The sequence below is a fragment of the Phyllopteryx taeniolatus genome, chromosome 8 (genome assembly GCF_024500385.1).
Source record: "Phyllopteryx taeniolatus isolate TA_2022b chromosome 8, UOR_Ptae_1.2, whole genome shotgun sequence".
NCBI classification, from domain to species: Eukaryota; Metazoa; Chordata; class Actinopteri; order Syngnathiformes; family Syngnathidae; genus Phyllopteryx; species Phyllopteryx taeniolatus.
Window position 1 is genome coordinate 24,907,839 of NC_084509.1, and position 22,454 is coordinate 24,930,292.

The 22,454-nt window shown below is 42.2% G+C and overlaps 1 protein-coding gene across 11 annotated transcripts in view; it reads left to right on the plus strand.

Annotated features, from left to right (window-relative positions):
* Window positions 1–22,454, plus strand: part of myo18ab (myosin XVIIIA b) — a 146,875-nt gene that overhangs the window by 59,662 nt on the left and 64,759 nt on the right. For all 11 annotated transcript variants that reach the window (XM_061781687.1, XM_061781688.1, XM_061781689.1 and 8 more), the window contains 12 exons: window positions 1,235–1,298; window positions 1,447–1,591; window positions 4,880–5,047; window positions 5,950–6,040; window positions 7,055–7,247; window positions 7,547–7,633; window positions 11,661–11,802; window positions 13,348–13,507; window positions 13,734–13,920; window positions 15,637–15,844; window positions 16,382–16,491; window positions 20,663–20,728. In XM_061781687.1, coding sequence (XP_061637671.1) covers window positions 1,235–1,298; window positions 1,447–1,591; window positions 4,880–5,047; window positions 5,950–6,040; window positions 7,055–7,247; window positions 7,547–7,633; window positions 11,661–11,802; window positions 13,348–13,507; window positions 13,734–13,920; window positions 15,637–15,844; window positions 16,382–16,491; window positions 20,663–20,728 — 1,621 coding nt within the window. The remainder of the gene's footprint in view (window positions 1–1,234; window positions 1,299–1,446; window positions 1,592–4,879; window positions 5,048–5,949; window positions 6,041–7,054; window positions 7,248–7,546; window positions 7,634–11,660; window positions 11,803–13,347; window positions 13,508–13,733; window positions 13,921–15,636; window positions 15,845–16,381; window positions 16,492–20,662; window positions 20,729–22,454) is intronic.

Genomic DNA, 22,454 nt, shown 5'->3' on the forward strand with positions numbered 1-22,454 from the left:
TTATTTTTTTGCTGGCCAAAATCGATGTCTGCGTTGATGCATTTGTTATCATTGGTTTGTTATGACCCCTGGTAATAATCTGATACATTCGCATCAGCGAAGCGTTTTAGATTTATTTATACATAAGAGTGGTGAACCACTACGGGAGCGCCATGACAGTCTGAAGTTGCCAGCTTTCTCCTCGACAAATAAGTCAACACTGCCTAAACTAGCCTAAAGATAACTTTTTTTCATTTGGTTTTGTTAAATAGTGTTGTTTTTCTTTGAGGTTTTTTGAGCTACAACAGCTGCTGTTATTGCAATACGTGTTTGGAAAACTTAGGGTCGAGAGTGCACGAATCGTTTGGATGCAATACACAATTTGAACGCTAGATGGGAGTCATTCCTGCACAGTGTCCCTTGAAAGGTCCCGTATTTTGCCTATTTCGAGCTCCATAGAGTGACTCTCTAACATCGACTTAGTATAAAAGTGTCAAGTTCATAAAAAAAAAAGAGACCATGGTTTTGTCATAGGGGTGTCCAGAAAAGGCCCCTCTCCTCTGACAACTACTTCTATTTGACCCAGTTTTGTATTTGCTTTGTCCATATTTGGCTAAGAACCCCCCCCCCCATTTCCTATGATTGGTTGCCTCTCTGACCCACTTGAGAGAGCACAAGTGTTTATTATGTTTTTTGTTTTTTTTGGGGGGGTGGATCTGTACGCCTCTGCTTATTGTAAAAAAAAAAAAAAAAAAATGTAATTATTTCGATGTTTTTTTTGAAAATGCAGCCGGACAGAAAATGGTTTTAGGGGACAGACAGAGGGACACAGTGGACATGGGAATAGAACCACAGCAGAATAATAGTGAGACAGTTTAGCTATTTGAACACAAGTAACATTACAACAGTCAAATCGTGTTATTATTTGTGGATTGTGGGGGCACCCGATGAGGACATGCAATAACTAACCAAGAGAACAAGATGAGAGAGGACAGAAAAGGGCAGGACTAGATGTGGGGAAATGAGCAAGGCAGTGCAACTGAGTGACATGGACATGGTCGGGAAATTCGAATGACCTGATTTCAGGGCTCCCCGCAGAAAAACCTCTGGAGCGCAGGAATGTGTGCTCTCCAATACAACCAACTCAACCTCTCCAATTAAGTGTGGAGTAAAACAATATTTTCTGCCAGAATCAGGTTAAATCTACAACAATTTAGTTGAAGTACATGTGTTCACCTCATACTTTCTCTTATAGGACTGAGCTACACTTTAACCACCTGGCTGAGAACAGCACTTTTGGCATCATTCCACAGTCAAAGGTAATGACTGTGTATCAAGCTTCTCCTTCTGACTAAATGTATCAGATATAAAAATCCATACATACAGGATATACAGTATGCATACTGCTGTGTGTGTCTGCAACATTGTAGTTTCTACATATTGCTGACAAAAGTTTGTCTTATGCAGCCCGAGGATAAACAGCGAGCGTCGCAGCAGTTTACGAAGCTGCAGGCAGCTATGAAGGTGCTGGGCATTTCTAGCGAAGAACAGAAGGCACTCTGGCTTATTTTGGGAGCCATTTACCACTTGGGGGCTGCTGGAGCAACTAAAGGTAGTCCGTCTTATTGTTTCTTTCAGACTTCATCCCCTCTTTGTTTGTCAGCTTAGCAAGACACTTGGCACGAGGCTTAAAACTGTGTTAGAGTCCTAGCAGCAGCGTCTCATTGTTGGGTGTAATTTGTGCTCAGTTATTGTTGGACCTTGGAAATATAAATCAGAGTCAGAGTATGTGTACAAATACTGTCACTTAACTTCCTAAAAGGTCAGTCCCGATCCGATCATCGATTGATCGTGATTTTCAGCTGGTGTCGTTTACTGTTAAACAAAATACAATATTCTTGACAATTAAAATTACATTTAGTGTGGCTGGGCTGGCAGAAAGATGATTGTTATCAAACTAACAGGTGTGTGTGTGAATGAAAAAAATGTATTTGTCGATGTACCTACTCTCTGTATGTATGTGCGGCAAGGTGTCAACATTGAGTTTATAAATGTTTACGCTTGTCATGAAGTCGTCGGCTCGCTGTCAGCAAAGAGGGAGTTTGAACTCACGTCTCTTGTTCTGATATGAACCTGTGTTTTTGACCGTTCAAATGTTTTTCTTTGGTGATGGATTACTGGTGAGGCATTATTGACATTCTTGAAGACTAATGTGTATGTTTTCTTGTGACTGAATTGATGAATCCATCAATGATGTTGTCTCTCTAACCACATGTCTTTACTTGCATGTTTGCATGCTGCGCCATATCAAATGCAGATGGAGATGAAGGTAATAGGGGAAAACAACACACACACTTTTGGCTTTTTCCACTTAAAAGCACTTTAGTTGAACCTTTGTCTTTTGCATTTCCATTCTTATTGCCTTTATCAGGCCTCCCTGGCCTTGAGTCAGTTTCATATTTATTGCTTATGCTCGCCCCTTTTGTTCTCTTTATCTCCTGGCCCTTTTTTCCCCCCCCTTGTTTGCCTCTTGATGCTTTTTTTCTTTCTTATTACAGTTTTCTCTTGTGTGAGACAAAGAGCTCTGACCTGTCACATGAACCAACTTTTTTTTTTTTTTTTAATTCTTCCCTTTGTTGTGGACACTCAACTCATTGCTGTTGGTGTAATTTTCTATTATTTGAAAGTAAACTTGTTCCCTGTTCACCAGCTTGAACTGAAATATTTCTTACTGGCTCATGAGACAGATTGTTAGAGACAGACTCTTAGAGCAGAGATATGTGTGAAACTTAACAGATGCTGCATGAAATATATACAGTGGGTACAGAAAGTATTCAGACCCCCTTAAATTTTTCACTCTTTGTTCTATTGCAGCCACTTGCTAAAATCATCCATTCATCAACACCACTTATTATCCTGGTTAGGGTCGCGGGGCACTGGAGCTGACTTCGGGCGAAAGGCGAACTACACCGTGAACTGGTCGCCAGTCAGTCACAGGGCATGTATAGACACGGACAACCATTCGCACTCACATTCACACCGTCACTGAGTGGGAACTGAACCCACGCTGCCTGCACCAAAGTCAGGCGAGTGTACCACGACATCATAAGTGACTACTTTGCTAAAATCATTTAAGTTCATTTTTCCCCTCAATAATGTACACACAGCACCCCATATTGATAGAAAAAAAACATAATTTTAGAAATTTTTGCTGATTTATTAAAAAAGAAAAACTGAAATATCACACAGCCATAAGTATTCAGACCCTTTTCTGTGACACATATTTAACTCAGGTGGTGTCCATTTCTTCTGATCATCCTTGAGATGGTTCTCCACCTTCATTGGAGTCCAGCAGTGTTTGATTATACTGATTGGACTTGATTAGGAAAGCCACACACCTGTCTATATAAGACCTTACAGCTCACAGTGCATGTCAGAGCAAATGAGAATCATGAGGTCAAAGGAACTGCCTGAAGAGCTCAGAGACAGAATTGTGCCAAGGCACAGATCTGGCCAAGCTTACAAAAACATTTCTGCTGCACTTAAGGTTCCCAAGAGCACAGTGGCCTCCATAATCCTTAAATGGAAGACGTTTGGAAAGACCAGATCCCTTCCTAGAGCTGGCCGTCCGGCCAAACTGAACAATCGGGGGAGAAGAGCCTTGGTGAGCGAGGTAAAGAAGAACCCAAAGATCACTGTGGCTGAGCTCCAGAGATGCAGTCGGGAGATGGGAGAAAGTTCTAGAAAGTCAACCATCAGTGCAGCCCTCCACCAGTCGGTGCTTTATGGCAGAGTGGTCCGACGGAAGCCTCTCCTCAGTGCAAGACACATGAAAGCCCGCATGTAGTTTGCTAAAAAACACCTGAAGGACTCCAAGATGGTGAGAAATAAGATTCTTTGGTCTGATGAGAACAAGAGCTTTTTGGCCTTAATTCTAAGGGGAGAAAACCAGGCACTGCTCATCACCTGTCCAATACAGTCCCAACAGTGAAACATGGTGGTGGCAGCATCATACTGTGGTGGTGTTTTTCAGCTGCGAGGACAGGACGGCTGGTTGCAATCGAAGGAAAGATGAATGCGGCCAAGTACAGGGATATCCTGGACGAAAACCTTCTCCAGAGTGCTCAGGACCTCCGACTGGGCCGAAGGTTCACCTTCCAACAAGACAATGACTCTAAGCACACAGCTAAAATAATGAAGGAGTGGCTTCAGAACAATTCCGTGAATGGCCCAGCCAGAGCCCTGACTTAAACCCAATTGAACATCTCTGGAGAGACCTGAAAATGGCTGCCCACCAACGTTCACCATCCAACCTGACAGAACTGGAGAGGATCTGCAAAGAGGAATGGCAGCGAAATCGCCAAATCCAGGTGTGAAAAACATCATCAGCATCATTCCCAAAAGACTCATGGCTGTATTAGCTCAATAGGCTGCTTCTACTAAATACTGAGCAAAGGGTCTGAATATTTATGGCTGTGTGATATTTCAGTTTTTCATTTTTAATAAATCTGCAAGAAGTTCAACAATTACGTTTTTTTTCCTGTCAGTATGGGTTGCTGTGCGTACATTAATGAGGAAAAAATGAACTTAAATGATTTTAGGAAACGGCTGCAATATAACAAAGAGTGAAAAAGTTAAGGGGGTCCGAAAACTTTACGTACCCACTGTAAGTATATATGTATATGTGCTGTATATGTATATATGTAAGTATCTATGTGTGTGTGTGTGTATGAGAAGTATCTTTCAGTGGGACAGAAAATAAGCATCAGCTTTGTCATCTCACTCCCTCATCCTTCCTTTTTTCATTGTTTGATTCATGTGGTTTTTACTTTTGTCTTTCTCAGTCCCGACTACACATTTGTTTTGAAGTGCACGTCTTATTCATTTATTGCCATTTTAGCTGGACGCAGGCAGTTTGCCCGTCACGAATGGGCGCAGAAGGCAGCATACCTCCTAGGATGCACCTTAGAGGAGCTGTCTTCTTCCATCTTCAAGAACCAGGCCGTAAGCATGAAACACTCCACCTCATTCAGAGGAGGACCAGATGAAACTGGCCAAGGTGACTCAGGTACAAACTCTAACTACCATCATTGATCCTATCTTTTTTTTTTTCTTCTTTTTTTCCCCCGCACGTGTCAGTTTTTCTGCTTTTCCAAAATAGATGTTTCTCTTCAGTGCACTTAAATATGTGGGTTATCAGTTGACCGATTGTTGCATTACGGGTGTTGTACCATGTGAAATATACAGGACACACAATTAATACAGGTGTCTTGATAACATGCATGTGACATGCTCAGTCAAATACTTCAAGGATCAAGAGTTATAACACACTTATCATCCTCTTCTAACTGCCCTCATCAGCATTGATTGTATTTTTACTTGCGGAAATGGCACATCATCACCATGCCGCCGAATTCCAATTTAATAGTGATTCCATGTCACAAAAGACAAATCGGATGCCACAACTGCACCAATATCCAAAAGGCCTCCTGAGAGACACGTTTTGGCAGCTCACAAACATTTTACTTGGTTGTGTAATTCCACACTTTATGGCTGGCCAGCCACTGAACAATTTGTATACAAGCAATTGAATAGTTAGTTTCCCGTAAGGTGTCCCCTTTAATACCACTGTGTTCTGTTTATTTGGTTGCATTAAGTGTTCTGTAGGATATATTGCATTGCGACTGTGAATGTATTACCCAAATATAGTCCTGGAAATTACATATTGTTGTAACAAAGTAAGGAGAAGAAGAAAAAATACTCAGAATAAGCTGCTGATGTGAAGATAAGGGAATGACTGAAAATTTTTCTTGTAGCATTGCAATTTGACAACCTTTGTTTCTTATAACCAGGGGCAAAATACATTTAGATTTAAATAATAAAAATAAAATCAATTGGAGTACTTTAGCAACTCTTTGAGAAGTGGTCGAATGCATTTCGTAATTTTCTCTTGTCTGTCCGTTGCGTCAGCCTCGAAGGTCACAGCTCTGGAGTGCTTGGAGGCCATGGCATCAGGACTCTACTCGGAGCTCTTCACTCTGGTGATATCCCTGATAAACAGGTCACATTCTTGAATTTGCTATTTGCATTTTGTTTTGTTAAAACGTTGGGAAACTTTTAAATTTCCTTCTTAAACCTTTAAATACAGTCGAACCTCGATAGAACGGACGAATCGGGGTGGGCGGGTTGTCCGATATAGCAGATTTTCCGTTACATTGTAGCAAAGCAAATTTATTTATACAGTGATCCCTCGCTTTTCGCGGTTAATGGGGATCAGAACCCCCCGCGAAAGGTGAAAACCCGCCAAATAGGATTTTCGTGTATGTGGGTACCAGAATGTTTAAAATACGTAAACAGTATTTATATACTATACTATACATATTTGAGACAAAGATTACAACAGTACACGTATTTACTTAAATGTTTAATTATGAAACCTTATAGAGGAATTAACATTCATCAACATTGCCTTCTGAGAGAGACAAAGAGGCTTGCGTTGTTGGCGCAAGAGAGGCTCTCACTTGACTCGTAGAGGCTTTAGGTTCACTCGGAGACTCTTCTGCTGGAGGCGCTGACGGTGTAGCTGGGGTTTTACTTTGCAGAAAAACATGCTGATGGGTAGTTGTTGTCTTTGTTTTTTCTTTTGCTTCAAAATTCTCCTGTACAAGGACATAACCCCGTCTCTTATTACGCGGAGTTTCCACACATTTCGCTTCCTTCCTGCGAACCGCTCCAGTGAGAGTTGGAGATCAACGGCTTGATGAAGCCAACAGAACAACATCATCTGCAAAAAGCAGAGATGCAATACTGAGACCACCAAACCGGACCCCCTCTACGCCTCGGCTGCGCCTAGAAATTCTGTCCATAAAAGTTATGAACAGATTCGGTGACAAAGGGCAGCCTTACTTGCAACTCTTTTTCTAATATCACAACAGTGGTAAATGTACTAAGTGTCTAAGTGTATCCTTAACCCTACAGTATAGTTGGATACTAGATTTACTTGAGCTTTTTCTCATTTTGATGTTTAATATAATTCAGATCCTTAAGGTGCCATCCGTGTTCTATCTGTTTGCAGAGCTCTGAAGTCCAGTCAACACTCTTTGTGCTCCCTTCTTATCGTGGACACGCCAGGTTTCCAGAACCCTCATCTTGTTCAGCAGCAGCGAGGAGCTACGTTTGAGGAGCTTTGTCATAACTACACCCAGGAAAGGCTGCAGACCTTGTTCCATGAACGGACCTTTGTCCAAGAGAGAGAGCGATACAAGGAGGTGCTGTTGGCCCATCAGATACAAAACTAAACAGTGGCAGGACACACATAAATGCAAGGGAACACATGAATATGTACTCACACATCGATCACTATAGTTTAGTTACCGTGTCTTCTTAGTTGTCTCCTGTTTAAGTTGTTTCTAAATGATATCAAATTACGTATTTTAAAATTTGACACTTTCAATGATCAGATTAATTCAACCCAATCAAGTCAAGACTAAACTATAACTGTGTAGTTGTGAATTATTTCTTACAGTATAGATGACTAACCCATCACCTTATCCCCTCCTGCATTTAGGAAAACATAGAACTTGCTTTAGATGACATAGAGTCCAGTCCTTCAGTGTCTGTAGCAGCTATCGACCAAGCGTCAGCTCAAGCTCTGGTAAGCGGATTCCTCAACTTTATGTGTCTGTTTCAGGAATCTCCATACAGTATGTTAAAGTCACTGAGGTCATTCTCCTCTCCCTGAACTTGCACTCAAGGCCCATTTGTGAGGATGAAAGATTCTCTCACATATACAAGAAGCATTTTTATTTTTTTAAATATTTTTTTTATTTTTTATTTAATATATTTATTATGCATTCTTTGGCTGGTGTGACTTTTACTATGGAGGGCACGAGCCAGTGCAAACTGTAGGCCGGTCCCAAGCCCGGATAAATGCAGAAGCTTGCGTAAGGAAAGGCATCCGGGTCAAAACCTTTGCCAAACAAATATGAGCGTTCATCTCAAGAATTTGATACCGGATCAGTCGTGGCCCAGTTTAACAACGGCCGCCACTGTCGCTGTCAACCTGCAGGGCGCCGTTGGAAATTCAGCTACTGTGGGTCAAAGACAAAGAAGAGGTGGAAAGCAGGTTCTTTGGCAGAAAGAGAAGAGGAAAGCACAGAGCCTAGAACTGAATCTGGGGACTTTGAATGTTTGGACTATGACAGGAAAATCTCAGGAGTTGGTTGACATGATGATTAGGAGAAAGGTTGATATATTGTGTGTCCAGGAGATCAGGTGGAAAGGCAGTAAGGCAAGAAGTTTAGTTTAAGGGAAGGGTTTACATTATTTTACCATGGTGTAGATGGGAAGAGAAATGGAGTCGGGGTTATTTTAAAAGAAGAGTTGGCTAAGAATGTCTTGGAGGTGAAAAGAGTATCAGATCGAGCGATGAGGCTGAAACTTGAAATTGAGGGGGTTATGTGTAATGTGATGAGTGGCTTTGCCCCACAGGTAGGATGTGACCTGGAGGTGAAAGAGAAATTCTGGAAGGAGCTAGACGAAGTAGTTCTGAGCATCCCAGACAGAGAGAGAGTCGTAATTGGTGCAGATTGTAATGGACATGTTGGTAAAGGTAATAGGGGTGATGAAGAAGTGATGGGTAAGTACGGCATCCAGGAAAGGAACTTGGAGGGACAGATGGTGGTAGACTTTGCAACAAGGTTGCAAATGGCTGTAGTGAACACTGTTTTCCAGAAGAGGCACGAACATAGGGTGACCTACAAGAGCGGAGGTAGAAGCATGCAGGTGGATTACATCTTGTGCAGACGATGTCATCTGAAGGAGGTTACCGACTGTAAGGTTGTGGTAGGGGAGAGTGTGGCTAGACAGCATAGGATGGTGGTGTGTAAGATGACTCTGGTGGTGGGGAGGAAAATTAGGAAGACAAAGGCAGAGCAGAGAACCATGTGGTGGAAGCTGAGACAGGACGAGTGTTGTGCAGCTTTTCGGGAAGAGGTGAGACAGGCTCTCGGTGGACGGGAGGAGTTTCCAGAAGACTGGACCACTGCAGCCAAGGTGATCAGAGAGGCAGGCAGGATTTTACTTGGTGTATCTTCTGGCAGGAAAGGAGAGAAGGAGACTTGGTGGTGGAACCTCACAGTACAGGAAATCATACAAGGAAAAAGGTTAGCTAAGAAGTGGGACACTGAGAGGACCGAGGAGAGGCGAAAGGAATACATTGAGATTCGACACAGGGCAAAGGTAGAGGTGGCAAAGGCCATACAAGAGGGATATGATGACATGTATGCCAGGTTGGACACTAAAGAAGGAGAAAAGGATCTATACAGTTTGGTCAGACAGAGGTCTAGCGATGGGAAGGATGTGCAGCAGGTTAGGGTGATTAAGGATAGTGATGGAAATATGTTGACTGGTGCCAGTAGTGTGCTAGATAGATGGAAAGAATACTTCGAGGAGTTGATGAATGAGGAAAATGAGAGAGAGAAGGGAGAGTAGAAGAGGCAAGTGTGGTGGACCAGGAAGTGGCAATAAGGGGGAAGTTAGAAAGGCATTAAAGAGGATGAAAAATGGAAAGGCAGTTGGTCCTGATGACGTTCCTGTGGAGGTTTGGAAGCATCAAGGAGAGGTGGCTGTGGAGTTTTTGACCAGCTTGTTCAATAGAATTCTAGTGCGTGAGAAGATGCCTGAGGAATGGAGGAAAAGTGTACTGGTGCCCATTTTTAAGAACAAAGGTGATGTGCAGAGCTGTGGGAACTATAAAGGAATAAAGTTGATGAGCCACACAATGAAATTAAGGGAAAGAGTAGTGGAGGCTAGACTCAGGACAGAAGTGAGTATTTGCGAGCAACAGTATGGTTTCATGCCTAGAAAGAGTACCACAGATGCATTATTTGCCTTGAGGATATTGATGGAAAAGTACAGACAAGGTCAGAAGGAGCTACATTGTGTCCTTGTAGATCTAGAGAAAGCCTATGACAGAGTACCCAGAGTGGAACTGTGGTACTGCATGCGGACGTCTGGAGTGGCAGAGAAGTATGTTAGAATAATAGAGGACATGTACGAGGGCAGCAGAACAGCGGTGAGGTGTGCTGTAGGTGTGACAGACGAATTTAAGGTGGACGTGGGACTGCATCAGGGATCAGCCCTGAGCCCCTTCCTTTTTGGAGTGGTGATGGATAGGCTAACAGATGAGGTTAGACTGGAATCCCCGTGGACCATGATGTTTGCAGATGACATTGTGATCTGCAGTGAAAGCACGGAGCAGCTGGAGGAACAGTTAGAAATATGGAGGCATGCACCGGAAAGAAGAGGAATGAAGATTAGCCGAAGTAAAACAGAATATATGTGCATGAATGAGAGGGGTGGTGGGGGAAGAGTGGGACTACAGGGAGAAGAGATAGCAAGGAAAGAGGACTTTAAATACTTGGGGTCAACCGTCCAGAGCAATGGTGAGTGTGGTCAGGAAGTGAAGAAACGGGTCCAAGCAGGTTGGAACGGGTGGAGGAAGGTGTCAGGTGTGTTATGTGACAGAAGAGTCTCTGCTAGGATGAAGGGCAAAGTTTATAAAACAGTGGTGAGGCCAGCCATAATGTATGGATTAGAGACAGTGGCACTGAAGAGACAACAGGAAGCAATTTTTTTTGTAACCTTGGCCAGATCTGAGCCTTGCCACAATTCTGTCTGAGCTCTTAAGGCAGTTCCTTTGACCTCATGATTCTCATTTGCTCTGACTTGCACTGTGAGCTGTAAGGTCTTATATAGACAGGTGTGTGGGTTTCCTAATCAACGACAATCAGTATAATCAAACACAGCTGGACTCCAATAAAGGTGTAGAACCATCTGGATGATCAGACTAAATGGACAGCACCCGAGTTAAATATGAGTGTCACACCAAAGGGTCTGAATACATACGGCTGTGTGAGATTTCAGGTTTTCTTTTTTAATACATCTGCAAAAATTTCAACAATTCTGTTTTTTTCTGTCAATATGGGGTGTTGTGTGTACATTAATGAGGAAAAAAATGAACTTAAATGATTTTAGCAAATGGCTGCAATATAAAAAAGAGTTAAAATTCTAAGGGGGTCTGAATACTTTCCGTACCCACTGTATGTTGTGGCTTGACTTTTTATGTAGAACACATGTACGTATGGATGTTGTTGTCACTCACAATACCAACAATATTGCAACCATCTAAATTTGTGTGTGGTGAAACTGAAAGAAAAAAAAAAAAAGAAATACACTGATGTTACCGTTCATCCTTTTCTGATGATTAGAATTTAACAGGACAATAAATGTTCTCTTCATTTTCACTGAAAGACCTTAACTGTCAGTGTTACTTTTATTAAAGCTGTTGCTATTCCAGCTTTCTATTTGTCTTCATTATGATTTAGACACATTTATGATACATCATCTACAGTAATACCTTTTGTCTTGTCAATATTTTAGCTGCAACATTATAACAAGTGTCTGATACACTGACATTAAATACTGGCTCAAGATGATAGTTTAGTTCAGTCCGGACATTTGTCTTGAATCACATATTCAAGACTTTATATTCAGGAAATTCATACTGTAGTCAGTGTTTCATGTTTCGAAGGGAACTTTGAGGTTTGTTTTCCTGTGGTTTGTCTGAAAGTGTTGTTTATTTTTGGTTATATCAGATATTTCTTCCCTGTACATTTCAGGTTCGTACACTGGCCAGGACTGATGAAGCCCGTGGCCTTCTGTGGCTGATGGAAGAAGAGGCAGTGAATCCTGGCGGTTCAGAGGATACCATGCTGGAGAGGCTCTTCGGCTACTATGGCTCCGCACAGGGAGAACGGAAAGGTGAGTGCCTTTTGTGTTACTGTCAATTGACGCATCCTATTCAATATGGATCACTGAAAAAACTCCAGAAAATCAAAGTGACACAGTTATAGGATAGACCAATGTTCCCCAACCTTCATTGCACCGCGGACCTGTTACGAGTCGGCATTTTTCTCTTCATTCTTCTGTAGACAAATATATATATATATATATATATATATATATATATATATATACACACCTTAAGTGCAGCAGAATCTTTTTTTGTAACCTTAGCCAGATCTGAGCCTTGCCACAATTCTGTCTCTGAGCTCTTCAGGCAGTTCCTTTGACCTCATGATTCTCATTTGCTCTGACATGCACTGTGAGCCGAAAGCTCTTATATAGACAGGTGTGTGGCTTTCCTAATCAAGTCCAATCAGTATAATCAAACACAGCTGGACTCCAATGAAAGTGGAGAACCATCTCAAGGATGATCAGAAGAAATGGACAGCACCCGAGTTAAATATGAGTGTCACAACCAAGGGTCTGAATACTTATGGATGTGTGATATTTCAGTTTTTCTTTTTTAATAAGTCTGCAAAAATTTCTAAAATTATGTTTTTTTCTGTCAATATGGGGTGCTGTGTGTACATTAATGAGGACAAAAATGAACTTAAATGATTTTAACAAATGCCTACACTATAACAAATAGTGAAAAATTTAAGGGGATCTGAAAACTTTCCGTACCCACTGTGTATATATATATATATATATATATATATATATATATATATATATATATATATATATATATATATATACACACACACACGCTTGCCTCGCTACTGCTTCCTCCTTCACCGTTCGTGACAGACCAGACCAGACTGCAGTTCTGTAGCTCCTCAATGAGAGTAGACTTTTAACTCCGTAAAAGTAGTTCTGCCTGTGTCGAGGCGAAACCTACGACTGTATCTGTATCAGAGCGGACTTGGTGCGTGAGAGTTAACTGTTGCGATAAACCCGTATTTTAAGTAGGACTCCTGATATAGTGTTGTTTCGTTCGCGAACGTTTCGTTCAAAAGAACAAATCTTTTCAGTTAACGTAATGAGCTGAATTAGTTTTTGAAATGATTTCGTTCTTTGAGCTCTGCCGCCGTTAGCCAGCCTGCCCGGACCGGAAAGAGAAGCGTTCGAGCCGGTCAATTTGCAAATTGAAAACAAATCTTCGGAAAGAGAAGAGCCGGTCAATTTTCAAAATAAAACACATTGACACGTGATTTGCAACACAACAGAAATTATATACATTGGTCATTCTTTCTCTCCGGCCCAGTAACAAATGCCTCACTGGCCGGTACCGGTATGCGGACCGGTGGTTGGGGACCACTGGCATAGACTCCAGACAAATCACGCTAGTCCCAGAACTTGCCAATATGTTAAGGTTCTATGTGGAATTGATTATTAACGAAGGCACCCGCATACACACCACAGATCATATTAAATACATTGGACCAAACAATTCACGATATTCTCACAGCCAATAATCATAATAATAATGAGTAATGAAAACACTTTTTTAAATTTCAGGAGCCAATCTGCTGCTGCGAGGACAGAAGCCACACCTCTTTCTGCTGGGCCACAGTCATGGGACAGACTGGGTGGAGTACAACACCCAGGGGTGGCTTAGCCATGCCAAGCACAACCCTGCTGCCCAGAACGCAGCCACCCTGCTGCAAGACTCCCAAAAGTAAGACGTTTTGATATTAGCATTGCATCACTGCTGCGGAGGGATAAGTCAGATTTTTGATGCTAACGTACACCAACCAGCCACAACATAGTCAGCAAATTTTATAATAGGATTGTATAAACTGTGCAATTGTCTTTATTATGATTATTTATCAAATTCAAGCAATTACTTTTTTCAAATTACATACACAATGCAACACAATACTTATGTGTCACACATTTCTAAGGAAAAACATCAGCGGGTTGTTTGTGGGCCGAGCGAGCGGGGCAACAGTGTTGTCAGGCTCCATTGCTGGTCTGGAAGGAAGCTCGCAACTAGCCCTGCGACGGGCCACAAGCATGAGGAAGACCTTCACTACAGGTGTAGCTGCTGTCAAGAAGAAGAGTTTGTGTATCCAGGTCAAACTTCAGGTGGTAAGTAAAAATAGAAAGACACAGTGTATGTTTATATACAGTATATATATATTTTTATATATATATACAGTGTGTACAGTGTAGGTGTGTATATATATGTGTGTGTGTATATATACTTCACCTATGAGAGACAAAATGAGAAAAAAAATCCAGAAAATCACAGTCTGGTTTTTAAAGAATGTATTAGCAAATTATGGTGGAAAATAAATATTTGGTCACCTACAAACAAGCAAGATTTCTGGCTCTCACAGACCTGTAACTTCTTCTTTAAGAGGCTCCTCTGTCCTCCACTCGTTACCGGTATTAATGGCACCTGTTTGAACCCGTTATCAGTATAAAAGACACCTGTCCATAACCTCAAACAGTCACACTCCAAACTCCACTAAGAGCTGTCAAAGAACACCAGAAACAAAATTGTAGACCTGCACCAGGCTGGGAAGACTGAATCTGCAATAGGTAAGCAGCTTGGTGTGGAGAAATCAACTGTGGGAGCAATTAATAGAAAATGGACCCCGTGGGGTCAAAATGATCACAATAACGGTGAGCAAAAATCCCAGAACCACACGGGGGGGCCTCGTGAATGACCTGCAGAGAGCTGGGACCAAAGTAACAAAGGCTACCATCCGTAACACACTACGCCGCCAGGAACTCAAATCCTGCAGTGCCAGACGTGTCCCCCTGGTTAAGCCAGTACATGTCCAGGCCCGTCTGAAGTTTGCTAGAGAGCACTTGGATGAGGATTGGGAGAACGTCATATGGTTAGATGAAACCAAAATAGAAAGTTTTGGTAAAAACTCAACTTGTCGTGTTTGGAGGAGAAAGAATACTGAGTTGCATCCAAAGAACACCATACCTACTGTGAAGCATGAGGGTGGAAACATCATGCTTTGGGGCTGTTTTTCTGCAAAGGGACCAGGACAACTGATCTGTGTGAAGGAAAAAATTAATGGGACCATGTTTTGTGAGATTTTGAGTGAAAACCTCCTTCCATCAGCAAGGGTATTGAAGATGAAACATGGCTGGGTCTTTCAGCATGACAATGATCCCAAACACACTGCCCGGGCAACGAAGGAGTAGCTTCGTAAGAAGCATTTCAAGGTCCTGGAGTGGCCTAGCCAGTCACCAGATCTCAACCCCCGTAGAGGATCTTTGGAGGGAGTTGAAAGCCTGTGTTGCCCAGCGACAGCCCCTAAACATCACTGCTCTAGAGCAGCTCTGCATGGAGGAATGGACCAAAATACCAGCAACAGTGTGTGAAAACCTTGTGAAGACCTCTGTCATTGCCAACAAAGGGTATAGAACAAAGTATTGAGATGAACTTTTGTTATTGACCAAATACTTATTTTCCACCATAATTTGCTAATAAATTCTTTAAAATTCAGACAATGTGATTTTATGGATTTAAAAAAAAAAAAAATTTCCCCTCAATTTGTCACTCATAAGTGGGGTATACCTATGATAAAAATGACAGGCCTCTCTCATCTTTTTAAGCGGGAGAACTTGCACAATTGGTGGCTGACTAAATACTTTTTTGCCCCACTGTATATATACTGAGTGTGCGTGTGTGTGTGTCTATTTTATCCGCTGTGTAAGCTGCTGGTTGAGTTAGTTGGGTATTGTAGTTTAAGCAACATTGATTCTTTATTTCCAAAATAGTGGGATTTAGCCGTATTGGGGAAAAAAGCAATTGCCAATTGAATTACCTTCTTCTTTTAGGATGCCCTGATTGACATGGTACGTCGCTCCAAAGTCCATTTTGTCCATTGCCTGGTGCCCAAAGCGGAGGCAGTGGGGGGAGGAAGTGAGCCACGTGTTACACATGGAGAGAGCGCAGATTCTGGCCTCATGACTTTGGATGTGGGTCTTCTAAGAGCTCAGCTCCGAGGATCCAAACTGCTGGATGCACTGCGCATCTACAGACAAGGTAATGAAGTTCTCTACAGAAATAATTGGAAAAATCGTATGAAAAAAGTCTGTGAATGGCACAATGTAATTGACTTTTTTTCTTTTTTTTCTATTAAGGCTGTTTATGTAAACCTAACAGTGTGTACTGTTAGTACAACGTTTTTATTATTCCCATTGAAATGAGAATGATGGATTGTTAGCAAATATGTGAAAAAAAAAAAAAGCTTGAAGTATCAGTTTTGGCAATTATCTGCATTCCTTGTACAATGACATTTGTATTGGTTGTGCACATTTTAGCCATTTGTTAAATTACCATTCTCAGAACTTCAGCCAGCAAAGTGTTATTATTTTGTTCATATCTCAATTTGACTAATGGTACTGCAATTTTAGTAGTCAGTAGTGTACTTTAAATCATCTTTTTCCCAGAATTCTCTGTGGTCATCTCGAAAACCTTGCCAAAACCTCAAAACCTTTCACATTATCTACCGCGAGACCCTCACTCACTGTGTTTTTTTGTTTTGCTTGCTTTGCTGTCAATCTTCTATCTTGCATCCAGGATACCCAGACCACATGGTGTTCTCTGAGTTCCGAAGGCGATTTGATGTCCTGGCACCACATTTAACCAAGAAGCATGGGCGTCACTACTTTGTGACCGATGAGAAGAGGGTGAGGGTGATATTTTTAATATTTATAAATCTGGTATGACTGGTAAAATAATAGACAATCACCTATTTTTCACTGTACAACATTAACTGAATAATCAGGTCATGTACTGGTGAGCACATCTGCCTCAAAGTCAGGAGATCCAGGTGAATTTCCAGTAGCACATCTGTGTGGTGTTTGCACGTTCTCCCTGTAATTGCATGGGTTTTCTCCCTGTACTCCGCATTCTTCCCACATCCCAAAAACATGCTTCCGAGGTTAATTGAAGACTAAATTGCCTTTGATGTGAATGTGAGTCTGAATGGTTGTTTGTGTACATACAGTGTATGTTCAGATTCAGAAAACAATTTTAAAACATCTTTATCCCGACAGGGAATTTGAAGGAGCAGAGAGCGGCACAGTTATTGACACAACTTTACAACATAAATACTTTATACTTTAAAAATAAGTCAGGGTAGAAATAGAAATAAGGATGACTGGAGGTCAGAGTTCTGAAAGTTTTTGGAGAAGAATGGCCTTGGAGACAAAGCTGGATCTCCTCCTCTCGGTCCTAATGGTTGGATGGCTGCCTCTTGAATGATGGGAAGAGAGCGTGCCAGGGGTCTTTCAGGATCCGGGTAGTCATGCCGCAAACCTACTGGTCCTATCTAGTAGTCAAGGAGCGAGTCGGAAGTCCAATGATCCTGGAGCACACCTTGACTACACCGTGTTGGCGGTTCTTCTCCTGTAGGTTGATCGAAAGGTACAAGCAGACCATCGAGAACGACGTCAGGCTCTATGGAGGTGTGAAAGAATGTCAGTAGCCTCTTGTTGCTGACTAAAGAGTTAAGCTTCCTCATCAGGTACATCCTCTGGATTATCTCTGTGATGCAGGAGAACCTCAGGTAGTCACTGAAGCTGGTCGCCAGGTGTTTGCACTTCGTCGCAGTCTCAACCGGTGAACTATGGATAGTGGGGGCGACCTCTGTACTTTGCACGCTCTGTCTTTTGGAGAAGGTCACCACAATCTCCTTGGCCTTGCTGACCTTCAGTTCCAGCTGGGTGGTGTCACACCACTTGACAAACTGCCGCAGAGGAGGTCCATAGAACTGAGTCGGGCCGGACAGGAGAATGACATCGTTAGCAAACTTTACCATGTGACAGTTGAGTCGTGGGGAGCCTGCAGAGGTGGTGATGAGGTCAGACAGGTTGTTGTTGATGCTTAACGATTAAGGAAGTCCAGGATCCAGAAAATATGCTGACCATCCTGGTTGAAGTTTTGCTGGTGGAGGCGCTTTGCAGGATGTGTGGGGCTTGTAGGGTGTTCAATGTGAGAGGAGAAGTTTTCAAGCAGAAGCCTGGCCAAGGTGTTGGGAAGCTCCAGGTGTTTGTGGATGGTGTCAGTAATTAAAGTTTTGATATCGTTGAAGCATCTGCCTGCCAGGTATACGAATTGAAAGGGGTTGAGCTTTGAACTGGGACGGAATGTGCTGTTTAACGACCCTCTTCATGTAGAGATGAGGACCACTGGAGTTTGTTCATGTTCCCATCAAGGTTCCTCTTGGGTATGGGGATGATGAATATTTCCACAGCTTGGGGACAGTACCAGTGCTCGTGGAGGTCTGAAACAGGCTCTAGAAAACACATCCAAGCCGGTTAGTGTAATGTTTGAGATTGCGGCCACTGATGATGTCGGCACCAGGTGTAAAGTTCATTTTGGACCTCTTAATGGCCCTCACCATTTATTTGGTGTGGAATGTGATAGGCCTGACTTGAGACCTGGTGTAGGCAAGGTTGGTGGAGTTGTTGCTCTTGAATCTGGTGTCGGAGTTGAGGGCATTGTGGAGAGATGCTGGCTGCTGACATTGATATGAAGAGGGTCACTGGTGGCTGCGGTGGAGGTGCTGTCCACAGTAGTCAACCTCTCCAGCCCTTGCCAAGCTGCGCGGAAGTTCCACTGAGTAAATCTCTCCTCCACTTTGTTCTTGTAATTCAGCTTGGTGATCTTGATGTTTTTTTTTTATGTATTTGATGAGCTTCTTCCCCATCTCAAACCTGGAGAAGAAGACTCAGTTGTTCCGACTGCTGATCTCCCTCTGCTGCTCAGTGGCACAGGATTTATTGTTGGGAATGTGTTTGAAATTGGGATGTACAGTACCGGTCCATAGTGTACTGTGCCTCTTGCCACTGTGTCCCTCTCAGCTGCGATAGGCTCCAGATCACCCGTGTAATAAAAAATGGATGGCTCGATGGAATAAGCATCTATTTAGTTCGATTTCTTCTTGTCCGTCTATCTCCAAGATGACTGCATTTTTCACAAGATCACTCAAGACACACAGAAAATGTTGCTAGATGATGTTGAGTCATATCTATCCATCCATTTTCCGTACCGCTTCTCCTCACTAGCGTGCTGGAGCCTATCCCAGCTATCGTCGGGCGAGAGGCGGGGTACACCCGGAACTGGTCGCCAGCCAATCACAGGGCACATATAAACAAACAACCATTCGCACTCACATTCACACCTCCGGGCAATTTAGAGTCTCCAATTAATGCATGTCTTTGGGATGTGGGAGGAAACCGGAGTGCCCGGAGAAAACCCACGCAGGCACGGGGAGAACATGCAAACTGGACCCCGGTCCTCGGCACTGTGAGGCAGATGTGCTAACCAGTCGGCCGCCTTGAGTCATATCATTCAAGCAAATTCATCCATGTAAGCTGCCAGGAAGGACAAAGGCTTTAGGCTGTACATGTCAAATTAAATTCATAACGATGAAGATAAGTTACATATACAGTACGTGGTAGCTCTTAACAGGCGCAGACACTCAAATCTTTGTTGTGTGTATATGGTTTCAATGAAAAGGAACTTAAACAACATGCTCATGTTAATTGAACTTGTCTTACCTGGTGATGAACCATACGTCTTCATTCAAGGATGCAAAACGATGAGTCGCTTATGACCTTGCACATATTTCTCTTTTTTAAAATGCGGGCTACACCCCCAGGTGTGAGGTGTTATGCTAAAGTAGTCCTTGCGGATGGTGACGATCCATTGATGAATCTCCTCATCTGTGTGAAAAATACTAAGAATGCTGTTGTACTTAGTAGAGGCCTGACACAAAGGCACCCTCAAAGTAGTGCCTCTTGTTGTTCACTGAAACTAGAACTTTCCCGTTCAATAGCAGATAGCATTTTTTAGCTTTGTGCTGTCTTTGGAACATTTTGTGGCGGATTACTTCCTTAACTTTGGGGAGTACAGCAGGGGATTTGTATCGAAGTTGTCTTTGAAACCTGAAGTAGTCCCATCACGCAGGTTACCCACCTCTCCATCAGCTATAAGTACTTTTATGAGCACAGGGAAAAAGTAATATGTAACTACAGTATGTAAGCGGATTGTCTTCTACAATTGTTAACAATCAGAGCAAAGCTTTTTCCATAATTAAATTAAAGACAACGGCACTTCAATCAAAGCAAACCTTATTTACATATCAAATATGAATGAAAGAGCAGTCTTCTCATCTGCCAGGTGTCCAACTAGAAGAGCATGAAAAAGATAATCCTGGTCATTTCCAACCATATACCCAATTGGTGTGGGAATTAGTATTTCTTTCATCAAGTTCTTCACCTCATACTCACGGGACAAAAAGAACCCACTCTTCTCCCTTTGCCATTTTCATCCTACAGCAAGCGCATTCTTGTTCATAATTAATTATAATTGCACAGGCTATTAGCAAATGACTAGTGTAGCGATTAATTACCTACAGTGGTAATCACAACAATCCCTTTTGACAACCGCCTCTCTCTATCCCACCCTCCTCTCTCACACACATATGAACATACACGTATTTCCTTGTCTCATTATCTTTCACTTTCTTTTACAGTGGGGCAAAAAAAAGTATATATATATATATATATATATATATATATTTTTTTTTTATATAAACAACAGCGGTTGACAATGATTTTAAGAGGTAGTAGTGACATCAGCAACAACGTCCAGACAACAATTATCTCAGTAGCAGTGTACAACTAGTGTAATACTGTTTTGTGATAGTAGATACAGTATGTTTCATCTCAGATCTGGGTATTGGTTAAGAGTCCGACATTCTACACACAACAATGCCATTTGATTATGTAAAATGTATTTTGTAAGTTGTTGTCGTATATGTGTCAGCTGGTTGTATTTTTGGGTTGCCAGGCAGTGGAGGAATTGCTGGAGTCGTTGGATTTAGAGAAGAGCAACTACCACATGGGGCTAAGCCGGGTGAGTGGAGGATATACAGTAAACCATTTTCATTGACATTACAGATGTGCTTATTGGTAAACCTTTTCCTCCCTAGTATAGATATTGGCTAGGCTCTTAAAACCTTGATTCTTTTCTTTTACAATGACTTGTGCATTGCTCAGCTTTCACAATTATTGTAAGCAATGTTAACATTAAACATAGCGAGAGTTGTACAATTTGAAGTCTACAACATAAAATTCAAGGCCAACTCTGCCTTTTTTACGTTTTCACAGCAGTCATTTTGAAATAAATACTTTGAGATATGAGAGACCCAGTTTTTCAAGATGCGAGCCATCATTCTTGAGATACGAGCGCTTCATGGTGACAGTAAACTTGATTCTACACATGTAACAACAAGCACCACTTTTGCAAATAGTGAACATTTCCTCAAAAAAGTTGAATTGCACTCCCTGTTGAAATGTATGGTCAAACGAAGCGTAAATTAAAGAGAATTACACGTTGTGTATTTAAAACAACCACATAACTTCGCTTTAAGATCTGCTAGCTTAATGTTAACAAACACCAACCCATCGACTGGAAAACACCATTGACATGCGAACAGTTGGCGTCAATAGTCGCGGTTTTAGAAGCCTTTAAGCATCGGATATTTGAACACATACAGTGGGGCAAAAAAGTAAAGTCAGCCACCAATAGCCCAAGTTCTCCCACTTAAAAAGATGAGAGAGGCCTGTAATTTTCATCATAGGTATACCTCACCTATGAGAGACAGAATGAGAAACAAAAATCCAGAAAATCACATTGTCTGATTTTTAAAGAATTTCTTAGTGAATTATGGTGGAAAATAATTATTTGGTCACCTACAAGCAAGCAAGATTTTTGGCTCTCATAAGAGGCTCCTCTCTCCTCCACTGGTTACCGGTATTAATGGCACCTGTTTGAACTCGTTGTCGGTATAAAAGACACCTGTCCACAACCTCAAACAGTCACATTCCAAACTCCACTATGGCCAAGACCAAAGAGCTCTCAAAGGACACCAGAAACTAAATTGTAGACCTGCACCAGGCTGGGAAGACTGAATCTGCAATAGGTAAGCAGCTTGGTGTGAAGAAAATCAACTGTGGGAGCAATTATTAGAAAATGGAAGACATACAAGACCACGGATAATCTCCCTCGATCTGGGGCTCCACGCAAAGTCTCACCCCGTGGGGTCAAAATGATCACAAGAACGATGAGCAAAAATCCCAGAACCAGATCCAGAAGAGGTTTGGCATGCCATATGGTTAGATGAAACAAAAATAGAACTTTTTGGTAAAAACTCAACTTGTCGTGTTTGGAGGAGAACGAATGCTGAGTTGCGTCCAAAGAACACCATCCCCACTGTGAAGCATGGGGGTGGAACCATCATGCTTTGGGGCTGTTTTTCTGCAAAGGGACCAGGACGACTGATCCGTGTAAAGGAAAGTGTCATGTCTTAACACTCTCTGCCTCCGAGTGAGTGTGCGCTGCCGCTCCTTCCCCCTCTGCTAAGCTGGGAAGGAGGAAAAAACAATCAAAGAGGCTGATTGTTTAGCGCATGGAAGTATCGTCTTAGCAAGCAGCCAATCATATTAAACAACATATACAAATGTCAAGTTTCTTGTTCATTTCGCTTCTTATCGTATGTCAAAGCAGACCAGATGGAGACAACCTCTAGATTTGATTTGTTTAGTTGCAGAGGGATTTGGACACTGGACACTCGTATGAC